Raw genomic sequence first — 17,894 nt, 5'->3', positions numbered from 1 at the left:
TTTAAGCACCTGGGTGCAACGATATGTAACTGATGGAACACTAGAAGGAGAGATGAGAACAAGAAGAAGGCCTGGATGGCTGAAATAGTGAGAGATGACTGGTGTGGTGTGCGATTAGAGGGTCCCAGTTTGGTTAAAGGAAAAGGTGTGTAGTGTATAGTGTAGTGTATAGTGCAAGACGGTGGTGAGGCCGGTGCTGTTGTATGGGGCCGAGTGCTGGGACACAAGAAAGAGGGAGGGACTAAGCTATGGCAGTCACAGAGATGAGGATGTCGCGGTGGATGTTGGCTCTAACAAGGAAGGACACAGTGAAAAATGAAGTGAGAGGAAGACTCAAGGTGGTAGAAATCACAGAGAAGATGACAGAGAAAAGGCTGGTGTGGTTCGGTCATGTTGAGAGACTACAGGAAAATTATGTGGGGTCCGTTTGGCCCCCTCTATCCGGCCGAACAACAGCTGCTTGATCAGGCGATGGCTGGGCATGTGGGCTACATGACCCAGCCAACGCAGCCTTGCCTACTGGAGGAGCTCACCGATGGGACTTTGTCCAGACCTTTCGAGGATTTGTGAGCTCACACAATCCAGTCTGGTGAAACCCAGGATGGATCGTAGGCAGACCGGCCTGAATGTTTCTGAGCGGCTAAGATCTTCCATTAGGGGGGGGTCCATCACACACACACCTGACTCGTGACCCACACGTGACATCAGCACACACACACCTGCCTCGTCACCCACACGTGACATCAGCACACACATCACACATGCACACCTGTCTCGCCACTCACACGTGACATCACACATGCACACCTGCCTCGCGACCCACACGTGACCTCAGCACACACACACACCTGCCTCGTCACCCACACGTGACATCAACACACACACACCTGAGTCATCCACACGTGACATCACACACACATCTGCCTCGTCACCCACACCTGACATCAGCACACACACACCTGCCTCGTCACCCACACCTGCACATCAGCATTTCCCCAGGCTCAAGGTGAGTTTTCTTAGAGTGGCGCTGCAGCCTCCATCCTTCTGTATCGATGCTGTCGAATCTGGCCCTGGCGGAGGAGGATGGAGGATCACGGTGACTCACCCTGCAAGCTCCGCTTCTGCCACATGTTGCCTGCTCCAGTCGCTCTGTGTCTCCACCACAACCTCTCCCCGCCTCCTCTTCCACCAAGACAACCTCCATCTCCTCCCACCCCGCCTCCTGCTCCTCCTCCGCCGACAACTCCCTTGCCTCCTCCGACACCCCACACAGTCTCACTGCCATCCTCCAGCCACACAGGTCCTCTCCATCCCCACCCGCTCAGCATCCCCCTGCCTCATCCACTCGCAGTTGCGTTGCCTCCTCCGTGGCACGCAAACTCGGGCTACTCCAACATCCACACGGATTCTCCCAAACTCCTCCACCCCACACACCCCTGGCTCCACTCGCACAGCCTCAAGCCCTGCACCCACACAGTCTCTCCTGCTGCACCCACACAGCATCTCCTGCTGCACCCACACAGTCTCTCCTGCTGCACCCACACAGCCTCAACTCCTGCACCCACAGCCTCAACTCCTGCACCCACACAGCCTCAAGTCCTGCACCCACACAGCCTCAACTCCTGCACCCACACAGTATCTCCTGCTGCACCCACACAGCGTCTCCTGTTGCACCCACACAGCCTCAACTCCTGCACCCACACAGCCTCAACTCCTGCACCCACACAGCGTCTCCTGCTGCACCCACACAGCGTCTCCTCCTGCACCCACACAGCGTCTCCTGCTGCACCCACACAGCCTAATTGACTCGGTAACCGCAGAGCGTGAGGTCGGGGTCTCCAACCATAGTCCCCGAGGCAAGATCATGGAGAACAAACGGGTAGGTGGTGGTGGTGGTGTGATGGGTCTTACTCATCACCATGATGAGAGGGCATTTCATGATTCGGTTCTCAGTTCAGGAGAAAGAGAGGCCCAGATTGTTTTTTGGTCGCTACGATTTGGGGGGCGCCGCGGTGGCTAGGAGATGTCAACTACCTCGCCTGGTATGCAGGAGGACGTGGGTTCGATCCCGACCTCTGACGCCTGCTGCTGTATATTTGGAGTTTGCGTCTTTCTCTCTCTCCCCGTGGTCGCGTGGATTTTTCCCCCGGGTTCTCCGGTTTGGCCCTCCACATTTAGGATGAGCGTCACGCGATTAGATTATTTGGCTGCTATAAATGTCCACACGATCATAAGCCACTTCCTTGAGCTATCATTTGTGCTGAAAATGATTATGCTGCTGCTGATGGTGATGCTGCTGCTCATGCTGCTTATGCGGATGATGATGGTGCTGCTCATGTCGATGATGCTCCTGCTCATGCCGATGGTGCTGCTGCTGCTGCTCATGCCGATGATGCCTATGGTGCTCATGCCGATGATGCTGCTGCTGCTCATGCCGATGATGCCTATGGTGCTCATGCCGATGATGATGCTGCTGCTCATGCCGATGGTGCTGCTGCTGCTCATGCCGATGATGATGGTGCTGCCCATGCCGATGATGATGGTGCTGCTCATGCCGATGGTGCTGCTGCTTCTCATGCGGATGATGATGATGATGATGCTACTCATGCCGATGATGCCTATGGTGCTCATGCCGATGATGCTGCTGCTGCCCATGCCGATGATGCTGCTGCTGCTGCTTGCGCCACCGACCCCCGTGTCGTCGCCGGAGCAGCACGCGCGCAGCTGGCGCAACATCGTGAGCAGGAAGGTTCGCTTCCCCATCGCCCTGCAAGCGGCCATCCGCGACGGGAACGTGGCGCGCGTCTACGACATCCTGGGGGCCGCCGAGAGCGGAGGGGGGGTCGCGGCGGAGCGGGGGGTGCCACCGAACCCGCGGCAGGCGGACGAGCAGGAGGACCGCTCGTGGAGGGAGGCGCTGAACCTGGCGATCCGCATGGGCAGCGACGAGGTGCTGGGCGCTCTGCTGCGCTGCGTGCGCTTCGACTTCCGGCAGATCCACGAGGCCCTCCTCGTCGCCGTGGACACCAACCAGCAGCAGGTGACCCGGCGATGTTGGCCGGTCGGTCGGTCGGTCAGTCCACGAGTCGGTCGGTCGGTTTGTGAGTCAGTCAGTCACGTTTTCTTGGTTCTTTCGGTAAAGTCACGTAGAATGGAAATAATAAAATAATACAAATAAAACATTATAAAATAATTCTCAGTAGCCGTCCTCAGGTGGAGAACAGGTCTGTCGAGAAGACAGAGTTTGTCTTAGACCTGTTCTCCACCTGAGGACGGCTGCTTGAGTTGTGGCCGAAACGTCGTGAGAAGTTATTTGATTATGTTTTATTTTTATTATTTTATTATTTCCATTCTACGTGACTTTACCGAAAGAACCAAGAAAATGAATCCCTGCAGTCACGAAAGCTTTAAATCGAAAAGTCAGTCACGTTCGTACGTCACTCTGTTGGCCAATGTGTCACTCTTGTCTCTCTCCGTCGGTCAATTGTGTGTGTGTGCGTACGTTGAAACTCCTTCGCACCGCACGTAGCCAACCGCGGTAAATGGTCGGTCGGTCTGTTCGTAAGTCGCTGCCGGTTGGTCACTTTGTCACGTAGTCCGCCAGTGTTCTTGTGAGTAAATCAGTCCTAGATTTGAAGCTTTCGTGACTGCAAGGATTCATCCTCTTAGTTTTTTTCTGATACAGCTATCGTGCTGTGACGGTTCCACCTGAAGACGGAAGCTTGTGTTGCCTCCGAAACGTCGTGATTTTTATTTTACTTTTATTAATTTTTATTTTTTTATTTTTTACCTACGTGACTTTACCAAAAAAACCTAAGAGTACTAAATCAGTCGGTCGATCGGTCGGCCGGCCTGTCTATCTGCTCGATCGTCCGGACTCATCCTTTTGCCCGCCGCGTGTCCAAGGTCGTGACCCTGCTGCTCGACCGCCTGGACAACGACAAGGCGCTGGGCCACAACAAGATGGACATCCGCTCCTTCTCGCTCGCCATCTTCGACCACTCGATGGACAGCTCGCGCTACCCGCCCGGCGTCACGCCGCTCACGCTCGCCTCGCAGGACAACCTCTTCGACATCGTCGAGGTGCTGCTCAAGAAGGGGCACGCCATCCAGCGCCCGCACAACATCTCCTGCAGCTGCCTCGAGTGCCAGAACGGGCGGCAGTACGACACGCTCAAGTTCTCGCTGTCGCGCATCAACACGTACCGCGGCCTCGCCGGGCGGCCGTACCTGTGCCTCGCGAGCGGCGACGCCATCCTCGGCGCCTTCGAGTTGAGCCGCGAGCTCACGCGGCTCGCCAGGCAGGAGCCCGAGTTCAAGGTTAGCAAGGACGGAGCGGGCATCGTGCGCGTGTGTGCGTTGAACTTCTTTCGCGCCACCGCGCGTAGCCGACTGCGCGTAGCCGACCGTGCTAATCATCGGCGGTGCGGTGTAGTGTATAGTAGTGTATAGTGTAGTGTATAATGTAGTGGGTAGTTTAGTATGTAGTGTATAATGTAGTACAATTGTACATATGTGTGTACGTTGAACTTCTTTCTCGCCACCGCGCGTAGCCGACTGCGCTAATCAGAGGTGCGGTGTAGTGTATAGTAGTGTATAGTGTAGTGTATAGTGTAGTGTATAGTAGTGTATAGTGTAGTGTATAGTAGTGTATAGTAGTGTATAGTGTAGTGTATAGTAGTGTATAGTAGTGTATAGTAGTGTATAGTGTAGTGTATAGTAGTGTATAGTGTAGTGTATAGTAGTGTATAGTGTAGTGTATAGTAGTGTATAGTGTAGTGTATAGTAGTGTATAGTGTAGTGTATAGTAGTGTATAGTGTAGTGTATAGTAGTGTATAGTGTAGTGTATAGTAGTGTATAGTGTAGTGTATAGTAGTGTATAGTGTAGTGTATAGTCGTGTATAGTGTAGTGTGTAATCTAGTGTGTAGTTTAGTATGTAGTGTATAGTGTAGTACGTATTATGTTGAACTTCTTTCACACCGTACGTATCCAAGCATGCTAATTGGAGGTGTGGGACTAGGGTAATGTTTGACGTTCGTGGTGTGTGGGGGGGGGGGGATGGTGGGGGCGGAATTCCTTCATCCAGCAGTGGATGGTTCATGGCGATTGCTGGTGGGGCGTGCGCGCGCAGGCGGAGTACATGGAGCTGGACCGGCAGTGCGAGGAGTTCGCCGTGGAGCTGCTCGCCATGTGTCAGAACCAGCGCGAGGTGGACTCGCTGCTCAACGACGCGCCCCCGCACGGCGACGAGGAGTTGGCGCACGGCGCCTTCGAGGAGGGCATCCCCAGCCTGGGCCGCCTGCGCCTCGCCGTGTCGCACCAACAGAAGCTGGTACCGTCACGCTTCGGGGGGGAGGTGCCGAGCGCCGTTCGTCCGGCGGCGTCGCGCCGGTCTTCGGTCGGCACGGGTGGCCGGCGCCGCGCCCGACCGTGCCGATGTTTGCACATCGCAACGGACGCTCGTTTGAGGCTGAGTCGACCTCGAGGAGGACCGACGCGGATAGCCGTCGCTGGAGGTTGGTGGGCGTGAGCGGGAATCGAACTCGGGTCGCCTGGCTCGGTGGCGCAGCGCGCTGACCGCCGTGCCATCGATGCCGCTGCGCGAAGCGACCGCGATTGCCCTGCTGCATCGCCCTCCGATGCGTTTCTCGGGTTGTGCCGCCGTGTGTTGTTCGGTACGATGACTGACGTTTCACTCCACGTGCTGCGAGCTTCTTCAAGGACCTAACCGAGTGGCTCACGTTCTTGCTCGCGTACTTGTGTGTGTGTGTGGTGCTGGCCACCCACCCCCTCGTGTGCCATGCCGGCCTTCACAGGTGCTTGCTAACAGCACTTGCCCCAACAGTCTGTAAATCTATACGGGAGGATCGTTGCCTTAGTGTGTGTGTGTGCCCGCATGCGTTTGTGTGTGTGTGTGCGTGCGTGTGTGTGCGTGTACCCGTGTGTGTGCCCGTGTGTGTGTGTGTCCGCGTGCGTGCGTGTGTGTGCGTGTGCCCGTGTGTGTGTGTCCGCATGCGTTTGTGTGTGTGCGTGTGCCCGTGTGTGTGTGTGTCCGCGTGTGTGCGTGTGCCCGTGTGTGCGTGCGTGCGCGCGTCCAGTTCGTGTCGCACCCGGTGTGCCAGCAGGTCCTCACCTCCATCTGGTGCTCGGGCATGCCCAGCTGGAGGGGCAGCCACGCCGCAGTCAAGGCGGGCACCTGCCTGGGCATCTTCCTGGGCATGCCGCTGCTCGCCATCATCTACTGGATCGCGCCCAAGTCCAGGGTGAGACGACGGGCGCGCGTCCCTCGTGCACGGTCGCGAAATGAACTCACGGGCCAAACGTGGCCTGCGGGTCCGTCAGATTCCGCGCCCCTGCGCTGTGAGCCCCGGCTCACGAGGTGGTTAAGAGACGGGCGGTAAAGCAAAGACTTCTTGAATCACTGCGCGCGGCGCTTTGAGCGTTACCCCCCCCCCATGTATGCCGGGGATTTTTCTCCACGGATCTCCCCATTGTCTTCCCACGATGCCAACCACTCAACGGAGGAACTTGCGCATCATCCCAATGCAGGGCCCTGCTGAACAGGAGTCCTGAGACTGAGTGAGTCCTTGCTGGATAGTGGGCAATATTAATGTGATTATTATCTATTGGAATGGCCCATGCTGATGCAGCAGTGCCGGATTAAGTTAGTGCGGGGCCTGTAGCGTATGTTATGAAGGGGCCCTAAATAAATAAATATAACACATGAATATTAAAACACGAAATTATAACTTGCATGGTAAAGTAATTGTATTTTTTTCATTTGATATACAACCAGATATCACGACAAATCGCTAACCTTAAACACCCGGTCGTTCATAAAAGTCGAAGGCAGTATAGCGCTATAGTAATAGAGCAAGTGCAGAATCACTGAAGCGGAATTGATAGCTTGAAAGCATTTAGCGCGGGGCCCTTGAAAGTGCGGGGGCTGTAGCATATGTAGCTACTTGTGCTACTGGGATAATCCGGCACTGCGGTGCAGTTGTCTGCACGGGGTGTCCCGCGTGCCACCTGAGCGTTCGCTTCCTCGCAGCAGCGGCAACTTTTGGCGAACCATCAAACAATGACGGTGGTCACCGCATCGCGCGGCGCTTTCAGACGCGCTTCCGCGGCCGTCTGGAACGCTCTCCCTTCCGATATTAGGAAGCCACCGGAGCTACGCACTTGTAAACCATCATCGCATTTCTTCAGAACTGCCTATTTCTGTTTAGTTCGTTGTCCTTCCCCCGCACCTCCTGTGTTCACGGTTGGCTACGTACGGCGCGAAAGAAGTTCAACGCAGGTACCCGCGCGTACGTCTCGCGTGATCTGCGCGCGTGCAGTTGGGGAACCTGCTGCGCACGCCGCTGCTCAAGTTTCTCATGCACTCGGCCTCCTACCTCTGGTTCCTCTTCTTCCTGCTCGTCGAGTCCATCATGATGGACAGCTCCAGCGACATCGTGTCCACACGCAACCAGACGCTCATGGACAGCTCCTTCCACATGGTCTGGGTGGCAGGTGCCGCTGCTGCTGCTGCCGCTGCCGCGACCCGCGCGCTCGTCGCTACGTCGCAGGGGGTCTCACGGTTAACAGTCCGGGCCGGCTACCCCACCCCCCCACGTACCCCTCCCCACCTACTCCCCCCCACCTACCTCCCCCCCACATACCCCCCCACCTACCCCCCCCCACCTACTCCCCCCCCACCTACCTCCCTCCCACCTATCCCCCCACCTACCCCCCCACCTACCCCCCCCACCTACCCCCCCACCTACCCCCCCCACCTACCCCTCCACCTACCCCCCCCACCTACCCCCCCACCTACCACCCCCACCTACCCCCCCACCTACCCCCCCACCTCCCCCCCCCACCTACCCCCCCACCTACCTCCCCACCTACCCCCCCCACCTACCTCCCCCACCTACCCCCCCCCACCTACCCCCCCACCTACCCCCTCACCTACCTCCCTCACTTACCCCCTCACCTACTCCCCCCACCTACCCCCCCACCTACCTCCCCCACCTACCCCCCCCCACCTACCTCCCCCACCTACCCCCCCATCTACTCCCCCCACCTACCTCCCCCACCTACCCCCCCCCCCCCCCCACCTGCCCCCCCACCTACGCCCCCCCCCCCTCCCCAGTTCAGGCCGCTGCCGTGCGTATTGACCGCGACAAAAAAATACCGCGCGTGCCGTTTGCTTTGCCGCGGACGTCAGGTAGATCCCGTGACATTCGTAAAAGTAGCCCCCCCCCCCGTTGAGTCCCGCATCGCGGTTTGAAAGAACCAAAGAATATGAGCTCTAGGAGTGTGCGTGCGTGTGCGTCTTCAGGCTTCCTGTGGTACGAGTGCAAGGAGGTGTGGATCGAGGGCCTGCGCGTGTACCTGTCGGACTGGTGGAACTGTCTGGACCTGGCCATGATCAGCATGTACATCTCCTCCTTCACGCTGCGCCTGCTCGTGCGCTGGAGCGGGGAGCTGGCGTGCGGCCGGGACCCGCTCTCGGCCGAGTGCGCGTACTTCACCACGGCCGGTGAGCATATTTCACCACGGCTGGTGAATGTATTTCACCACAGCCGGTGAGCGTACTTCTTCACCACAGCTGGTGAGCGTACTTCACCACGGCCGGTGAGCATACTTCTTCACCACGGCCGATGAGCATATTTCACCACGGCCAGTGAGGAGGATGTGTGGGGTCCGTGGAGTAACACGACATGCGGAACGCGACGGCGCGTGGTGAATGCGTTGCCACTCGTCAATCACCCCCACCACCTAAACCGCCCCGCCCCCCCTCCCCCCACTGGCGGTGCCCAGAGCGCGGGCAGTGGCAAAAAGACGACCCCCAGATCATCGCCGAGGTGGTGTTCGCCATCACGAGCGCGCTCAGCTTCACGCGCCTCGCCTTCATCCTCCCCGCGCACGAGTCGCTCGGCACGCTGCAGATCTCCATCGGCAAGATCCTCGGGGATATCTTCCGGTGAGGCGCGACCTCGGCACCACGCGGCCAAGCCTCGCCTTTCCGACACCGAGCTCCACCGTGGAGGGTCCCCTGACCCCTACCGTGGAGTGACCCCTGACCCCTACCGTGGGGTGACCGTGACCTTTCTGGCACTGACTTCCCCGCCAAGGGGGTGATCCTTACCTACACAATGGAGGGTCTCTTTTTTTGAAGACAATCAGATAAAAATGTGGCTATTATTATTATTGTGCTGCACCGGGAAATATCCATACCGTGATACTGAGCGATCGCGACCTATACAGCGACGATTTCCTCTCTCCGGGTGACTACGACCTTCACGAACCTCGACTCTAGAAGCCAACTTCTGCCACAGCGACCCCATGACCTTTGCGATTCCGACCTCTACCGCTGCGCATGCACCGTGACCTATGCCCCAGACATTCCAGAGTTTGACCCCCGACTGTAAGTGACCCGACCTTCATTTTCCAGCGACCCATGTCAGTCGGTCGCGACGGGAGCCGTCGATCACTCGTGCATCGAGAGCCGTCGCGCCTGGAGCCGTGCCCGTGCCACCCACCCACCAGCCCGCCCGCGTGTGCAGGTTCATGTTCCTGGTGATGATCATCGGCACGGCGTTCCTGTGCGGCATCAACAACCTCTACGTGCACTACACGTTCAACAAGTTGGGCCGGTGAGCGTCGCGACGCCGCGGCCACTCGGGAGCTCGCCTGCACGACGGATCGTCCACCACAGCCCAGCGCATTCATTCATGCAGCATCGTCATCGGCGTCGTCATCATCATCAACATCATCGGCGTCATCGCGAACGCACTCAGTCTTAATTGTTATTTGTTCATCTATTCACGTTAATTGCGCTGGAGATCAGAATCAGAATATTTATTTATACTTTGAGTAATCCGATGAGCTATGAAGCTCTTTGTTACAGGTGTCCAGTAAGGGGCACGGGGTCACAGCGTTACAACAACATACAATACGAAAACACAATAGGAGTGTAAAGTGTAAAAAAGATAAGTAAATCGCTATAAATATCTCTCAAGCTATTAGCTTCTTATTCATAAGCGACCTGGCCACAAATGATAGCTCAACGAAGTGGCCGCTCATCACATGGTAATTTATAGCAGCCGAATACTCTAAATAAATCTAAACACGTGACGATTCTCAACGAGAAAGAATGCAAAGTCGTTCGGTACAGTTGACAGCACGGGCGAGAACCGCGTGGCCGATGGCGTCGTTCAACGAGATGTTCCAGTGCTTCTTGTGCCGCAGGTTCAACGAGACGTTCCAGTACCTCTTCTGGACGGTGTTCGGCATGGAGGACCGGCGCACCACGGACATCCCCAACTTCGAGATCGCGCAGTTCGTGGGCCGCAGCCTCTACGGCGTCTACGCCATCATCATGGCCATCGTGCTGCTCAACATGCTCATCGCCATGATCACCAGCTCCTTCGAGAGGATCGAGGTGCTCGCTCTTAACTCGTGGACCGACTCCACGCCCCCCCCACCCCCGCCACCGCCGCCACCGCCGCCACCACCGCTGTGATCACTGCCTTGGTCGCGTTCGTTTTGTGCTGTGTTTGTGTTCGTGTCGTGGTTTGTATCGTGTTCATGTCCATGCCGTGTTCGTGTCGTGCTGTTTGCGTCATCGTGTTGTCTTAACGTCATGCCGCGTGCGCGGTGTTGCGTCCATGCTGTGTCGTGTTCGTGCTCTATTTGGGTCGTGTTCACGTCACGTTGCCGTCGCGTTGTCACCAGGACGATGCGGACGTGGAGTGGAAGTTTGCGCGCTCGCGCCTCTACCTCTCCTACTTCCGAGAGGGCCTCACCCTGCCCGTGCCCTTCAACCTCATCCCCAGCCCCAAGTCTGTCTACTACGCTATCATGTATGCGTGTGTGTATAATGGAACATCTTCGCCGGTTAGAGACATTTAGGCCGGCCTGCCTACGATCCATCCTGGGATTAGCCAGGCTGGATTGTGTGAGGAGCTCACAAATTCTTGAAAGATCTGGACAAAGTCCCATCGGTGAGCTCCTCCGGCAGGCAAGGCTGTGTTGGCTGGGTCATGTAGCCCGCATGCCCAGCCACCGCATGCCCAAACAGCTTTTGTTCGGCTATATAGAGGGGGCTAAACGGGCGCGGCACAGGCTAGAGAAGAGATGGAGTGATGTGGTACAGGGGGATGTGGAACTGAGTGGACTTACCGATGACTGGTACTAGCGGTGTCAAAATCGGCCTCTGTGGCGGAGGCTCGTGAAGGACGCGACTGGGCAGTTGGAGGCAGTCGCCCTCCAATAACAACGGAGGGCAGAGAAGCGACGCTCACAATGAGCGGAGAGCCAGGCGGATAAAACACAGCAAGTTGGCACAATAGGGAGCGCAGGTGGTGCATCAGCCTGTGGCCTCCTGCCGGCGGGCGTTCGACACTTCACATGGCCTCAACGTGCACATAGCCTGGCACAATCGCCGTGGTGACGTCTCCAGCACTTAGTGGCGAATGGCGGTGATTGTTGTTGTTATATGTGTATGTATGTGGGGAGTGGTAGTGTAGCGGTTAGATACAAACCTGGCAACTCGATTTCGATTCCCGCTCACGGACACCAACACCATCAGTGACAATTATTTGAACCGGTCCTGGGCCTCCCCTAGATCGACTCAGCCTCAATTAGTACCTGGTGCAGTGTGTAGTAAACATCGCCACTGGTGAGACAAAGGTGGCCGGGCAAAGTGGTGGCACACCCACCCCCTCGTGTGCTGTGCCGGCCTTCATAGGTGCTTCCTAACAGCACTTGCCCCAACAGTCTATTAAGGCTATACAGGCGATCTTTATCTTTTGTAGATATGTTGAACTTCTTTCGCATCATACATATCCATTTATTATTCTCCAATAAAAATGTCAAACCGTGCAATTAACGCAATAATATTTAGTTTCGATTTAAAGCTTTCGTGACTGCAGGGATTCATCTTGGTTCTTTCGGATAAAGTCACGTAGAAGGGAAGTAATCAAATAATAAAAAGAAAACATAATATTAGTTTTATTTTTTATTACTTCCCTTCTACGTGACTTTACCGAAAGAACCAAGAAGAAGAATATTTAGGTTAATCTTAGCAGCATACGTTTGTCGAAGCGATGTTCCTCTTCATCTGTAAACATCAGGCTGCAGGGTTCGGCTGTCCCTTATCTGACGAGGTGAAAGCATTCCACGTGGTCAGGGCCGTAGAAGCGCAAGAACGGGCGTGAGTGTCGTCCACAGGCGAACGGCCGGGCTCTTGTTTTGCCGGACGTCGCTGGGGCCATCCTCACCGTCTGTGCCCAGCATCAGCGAAGTCATCGTGAGTGCGGACATGTGTTCACGTGTCACTGACACGTGAACAGAGACTCACGCACGCACACACGCAAGCATGTGTTTTCGGTGGAGTGGTGGCATGTACATATGCATGTTGAACTTTTTTCGCACGGCAAGTAGCCAACCGTGCTAATCGGAGGTGCGGGGGAAGGACAACAAATTAAACACATAAAGCATTTAAAAATAAATAAGTTCTCAATATAGATTTTAAAGTGCATCGCTCCAGTAGCTTCCTAATATCGAAAGGAAGAGAGTTCCAGACAGCCGCAAAAGCGTATCGGACACCGCGCGATGCGGCGACCATCTTTGTTCGATGGCCAGCCAAAAGCCGCTCCTGCGAGGATGACCGGAATTCGTGTGATGGTTTATGCTCCTTGACGAGATCAGCAAGGTATTGTGGTTAATTTGTGGCACAGCGGTCAGTGTACTGCACCATGAAACCAGCCAAGGCTAACATCACCGGTTCACCGGCCCCGGTTCAGATGAACACAGGTGTCCACGACGGCTGGGGCCTGGTGGAGCCCAGGGGCGCCCGGCAGAGCCAGGTGATCAGGACGCTGGTTCGGCGCTACATCGACAAGGCCCGGCAGGAGTACGAGGAGAACAAGCACAAAGGTCGCGGGCCCGGCGGCTCCCGGCGTCACCGCAAACAACACGGGACACCGGGGATCAGGGTCTTTCGAGCAGCGGTGGCGAATTAGTTCCTGGGAGTTATGGACAGCAATTTCCTGCGAGACACGCAGTGAACCTGTGGTGCTCCATCCCCATGAGTTTAGCAGTGGGATGTACACGTGCACATGGCAGGGGTGGTGCTCTCCATTTTATTGGAGCCACATAGATGATGATGATGATGATAATGTTTTGTTCAAATTGGAGCGCGCACAGTATTCACTCCGAGCTCTCGTAGAGAGAGAGAACGACTCGGAGAGGTCGTGAGAAGGAACCACGGACGAGCGGGAGGTCAGCAGCCACGCGATGAGCCGGCACTGCCAACGATGCCCCGCGCTCCACAGCCTTCTATGTATTGAAGTGTTATTTGGCCAATGAGTGAGTGTTTACATGATGCTGACTTTGATTATGATGATGCTGTAATTTATTTGTTTAAGAAGGCTTCACTGAATTTAAGGTGGCGAGATGTTAACCATCTCGCTGGGTATACAGGAAGTCATGGGTTGAAACCCGACCCTGACGCCTGCTGTATATTTGGAGTTTGCATGTTCTCCCAGTGGTCGCGTGGATATTTCTCCGGGTCCTCTGGTTTTTCCGTTCACATTTAGAATCAACATCACGCGTTTACAGTATTTGGCTGCTCTAAATTTCCCCACGATAAGCCACTTTGTTGGGCTATCATTCGTGGCCCGGTCGCTTCTGCAATAGAGTTCAGTGGGTCTTACCTGATAAAATAAAACTGTTAGTTTAGATATTTGTTTTGCATTTGAGAAAAAACTGGAGCAAAGCCGGTTCCGCCCACAGATCTGGGCTTCAGGGTCGGGGAGCTCAAGAAGTCGGTGGCGCGGATGCACGGCGACATCAAGTCGATCCGCAGGAGCCTGAGCCGGGCCCGGCTCGGCCTGCCCGAGTTCGCGGTGTCGCCCGGGCAGGCACGGAGCGATGGCGACACCGCCTCTTACCTGCACGCGACCTCCGATGGCGAGTCGCCCTGCTCCAGCGCCAGCGCATCGCAACGCGGCTCTTTCCGCTTCGTCGTCCACGAGCCGGACTCTCCGGCCCAGCATCGCTCGGGGCCTGCGCACGACGAGGCCCGGCACCCGCGACCCGTGCACGGCGGGAGCGACTCGCAGCGGCCGGGCCCTACCCACGCGCCACGTGCGCTACCCTCCCAACAACTGGGGTCCCGGTCGCCCGTGAGCGACTCCCTACGAATCGGTGCCAGCGAGGTGCCCGGCGCACCGCGGGTGGGCAGTCCGAGCGCCGTCGGGAATCGGCCGATGTCTGTCGCTGAGCGGGCGACTCCGAACGCCGCGGATGATGTCCATGGCCTAGAGAGGAGGTCGTCGCTGTTTGACGGGCGGTCGGGCGGGCGGAATGGCTCGGGGGATGACACGGCGGTGGCTCCCGCGGAAGGCGGAGGCGGTGGAGGTGTCGATGAGGCGAATGCCCAATGCACCCACGCTTACACTGCTCGCCTGGATGCGGCCGCAGGCGGTACGGCGGGTGGCACCGTGGGGGTGGCTACGGGCGTAGGGCGAAACCGCGGTGCCGAGGAGGCCAACGATTACACTGCCTTGTGACGCAGCTGCCTCTTAATGTCAACGCTGCATATTTGTAACTCCGCTCTGAGCAGTTTTCCTGAGATTAACAGGCGTAGGCAACCACAGACAAGCGAGAAGGCAGCCAAAACCGACGCCAACAATTGCCCATGCTCTGGCTCTAAATTAGGATGCTATGGCCAAGTCCACTAATGAGTGATTCTACTCGTGGAAAGAAACCGGAGCACCCAGAGATAACCCACACGGTCGAGGGGGGTAATGCTCTATACCGCTACCTCCAGGGTAGGGCAACCTTGACGCCCTTTGGGAGTTTCACGATATCTGCGTGAACCGCCAGGAGTGCAAGATCACAGACATGCGCCGCCAACGCCCGGTTCTTGCATCTGTAATGAATTGACTTTGATTTCAGACTCAACTGCCACCATCGACGTCGGCAGCTATGATCTGTCCACCGCTGGGTAAAGGCCTCCCCAAGGTGTCGCCTTCTCTTGCATCTCTGCGGTGTAATGGATCTAACATCTACATACGAGCCGATTCAATCGCTACATCTTTACAATTGATGCCCTGTACATCCTCGGGCTGCCACTCCATTGTCAGTGGTGTGGCAGCCACGGTGGGGAGATGTTAACTATTTCATCTGACATGCAGGACGTCGTGGGTTTGATCCCTACCCTGACCCCTGTATGTTTGCAGTTTGCATGTTCTCGTCGTCGTCGTGTGGATTTTTCTCCAGATCCTCCGGTTTCTCCCACCACGTTTAGAATCGTGCGTTTAGAGTATTTGGCTGCTATAAATGCCCACGTGATAAGCCACTTCCTCGAGCGATCATTTGTGGGCAGGTCGCTTCTAAAAAAAAGAGCTATATAGCTCAGTGGGCCTTGCCTGGTAAAATAAAAAATAGTTTAGTTTTTAGTCTCATTCACGGGCCATCATCTCTTTTCACGGCGCGTCCAGCCCAAAGCCCAGTTTCCTCTATGAAGTCAATGTGATGCCTTTAACTTGGGTATGTTCTCTATCATCAACGTGTACCTATTTATGTCTCTCAGTGTCCCTATTTCTGTCTCTCAGTGTAACTCCAATCGTGCATCGCTCCATGCTGTATGTGAAGAATGCAATGTTTGAGTTGTTCGCGCACACACACATATATATCAACGCCATGTTTCTGTCCAACTGTAATAAACGGCTCTCGTGTTTTGAGACCGGAACCCATGACCGGGAGTCGGGCTCCTTGGCTTGAATGTGTAATAAAGGACTCTTCCGCAGTGTCGATCTCCGTTGTCCTTTATTTGGGTTCGTGTAAATCTCGCTCCCACGGCGTCCTCGCTCAGGCCCGCGTCTCCTCCGTCGAGCTCTCCGCAGCCACACTGCTGCTCCGCTCTGCAGCCACCCTGCGGCTCCGCTCTGCAGCCACTCTGCTGCTCCGCTCTGCAGCCAGCCTTCCACAGCCCGCTAGCCCCCTGCGCCCGGATACCGATGGCCGACGGTGCCGAGGTCTCCCAACACGTGGCGATCGCGCCACCCTCCCAGTACTGCCCAGCGTGGCCTCCTCCCGTTTTCACTCCGTCTTAACTCCCCGATCCCCTTCCGGTTCTCCCCCTAAATCCTCTCTCCCACGTGACCCTAACTCCTCCCTCTCCTCACGTGACCCAGACTCCGTTCCTCTCAATCCTTGCTCGCATTACAAATGTGAGCGGTACTTGAAAGACAAGCGCGCAGCAGAGGTCGCGGTGGTGGGCTACGTACGGCGCGTAAAGAAGTTTGACACACAGACACATACACACGTGGGGATGAGGTCACGGCATTGGGAAAGGTCACAGCGTGTGCATCGGAGGTCGTAGTGTGATTTGAGGTCAAAACTTCTGCTGATAAGCTCATGGAATTTGTTGGCGGAGCGAGACAGACGCAAAAGCGTGTGACATCATCACCTTGGCCGAAATGTCTTATATCTGTATTTAGCGCTGGTTTTCGTTTCAAGCTTTTGGTGATCATTGTGGCCGGTTTTCTGTGGGGGAAAGTCCCTTAAAGCAACGCAACTTTGTAGTAAATATCGTGACCCCAAGGTACAAACGGGCGCTATGGTGGCGAGATGTTATATCCCTCGCCTGGTACGCAGGATGATGTGGGTTTGATTCCGACCCTGACGCATGCCATATATTTTAGAGTTTGCATATTCTCCGTGTGGTCACGTGGATTTTTATCCTACGGGTTTTTCCCTCCACATTTATCATCAACATGCATATAGCTTATTTGGCTGCTATAAATATCTACATGATGATAAGCCGCTCTGTTGAAGGCTTGTGATGGCCAGGTCGCTTCTGAACAATAGCTACAAAGCTCAGTTGGGCCTTTACCTGGTATAATAATATTAAAAAGTGTATAGTTTCGAGAAGACGGGACAAGATAGGAGGACAAAGCCAATGCAGGAAACGCTTTCAGCCTTCGTTGGAAAGAGTGAGAAAAAATATCACTGTGATGTGTGAAGGACACAGTGTGCCTTGGGATGAGTTTATCGATGCGTTTTCCTCATCCTGTAATTAGTCCCCCCCCCCTCCCTCGCGGGGGGAGGGAGGGGGGGTTACCTGTGAGATCCCTAATGATGAAGACACCTGCAAAAGGTGTCACCTGTGGTGCCACGGTAATTTCCGCCGTCGTTAGCGGCGCAGCTCACACAACTCATCGTTTCTAGAAGGCTTGGCAGTTTTTTCCTGGATTTTGCTGTTTGCGCATAGTCACTTTAAGATGTTTTCTTGTTCATGTTTTTGTTTTTTGTTTGTTGCTGTTGCACCCGATTCAAGAGCCGAGTGGCTCACAGGGCTAAACCTAATAAATTAAACTGAAAACTGAGTTGTGCACGGCCGAAAAACCCCCCAATTGGCGGCAGGCCCATCGATCTGGCCCATCGATCTGGCCCAGCGAAGCGTTATAATTGTTTCAGAAGTTTTAAGTCGCGTCCGAGGTTAACGCACAGCGCTAGGCGGGCCAGACTTTGTGATTCCCAAGACACCCCGCACTCTCTTGTGGCGCTATCGTGGTTGGACTCGGCTCTCCCGATGTGTTTCCGTGGTTTTTTTGTTTGTTGGCCACGATGTTCACGCAGCAACCTCGCGCTCTGATCCCTCTGCGATGTAATGAGCTACATGGCTCCGTGTGGCGCGTTTTTTGGTTCTTAGCCTACTTCTCAAACCCCATTACTTCTCAAACCCTTTATTGCCGCCACGATTTATATTTTGTCAGCCAGGCCACGGGCGGAGTCTCGCGAGAGAGTAGCGGATGCCAAGACTGATGCGATTTAAGAGGGTTGATGGTTCTCGTCTTTGATTTGAAGACAAGCTTCCCCCTTGCCTGC

At 55.5% G+C, this 17,894-nt stretch overlaps 1 protein-coding gene across 1 annotated transcript; it reads left to right on the top strand.

Moving 5' to 3' along the window:
• Window positions 1-1,614: 1,614 nt before the first annotated feature.
• On the top strand, window positions 1,615-15,705 carry LOC133357181 (short transient receptor potential channel 2-like). The gene is made up of 14 exons (XM_061575000.1): window positions 1,615-1,879; window positions 2,714-3,040; window positions 3,907-4,320; window positions 5,134-5,334; window positions 6,101-6,265; window positions 7,343-7,517; window positions 8,329-8,529; window positions 8,811-8,973; window positions 9,557-9,646; window positions 10,242-10,434; window positions 10,728-10,855; window positions 12,225-12,303; window positions 12,800-12,932; window positions 13,791-15,705. Exons 1-14 carry the CDS (start codon window positions 1,865-1,867, stop codon window positions 14,567-14,569), a joined length of 3,063 nt encoding a protein of 1,020 aa, XP_061430984.1. The 5' UTR covers window positions 1,615-1,864; the 3' UTR covers window positions 14,570-15,705.
• The last annotated feature ends 2,189 nt before the right edge of the window (window positions 15,706-17,894 follow it).

The sequence above is a fragment of the Lethenteron reissneri genome, chromosome 57 (genome assembly GCF_015708825.2).
Source record: "Lethenteron reissneri isolate LAM-NWPU_2019-01 chromosome 57, ASM1570882v1, whole genome shotgun sequence".
Classification (NCBI taxonomy): Eukaryota; Metazoa; Chordata; class Hyperoartia; order Petromyzontiformes; family Petromyzontidae; genus Lethenteron; species Lethenteron reissneri.
This window is presented reverse-complemented; position numbering and strand designations above follow the sequence as displayed.

What these genes read in the sequence shown, in the direction of transcription:
- LOC133357181 (XM_061575000.1), top strand. An exon ending in GGATCGCGCCCAAGTCCAGG is followed by an intron (nt 6,266 to 7,342) that starts GTGAGACGACGG and finishes GCGCGCGTGCAG; the next exon opens with TTGGGGAACCTGCTGCGCAC. An exon ending in CGAGGAGAACAAGCACAAAG is followed by an intron (nt 12,933 to 13,790) that starts GTCGCGGGCCCG and finishes TTCCGCCCACAG; the next exon opens with ATCTGGGCTTCAGGGTCGGG.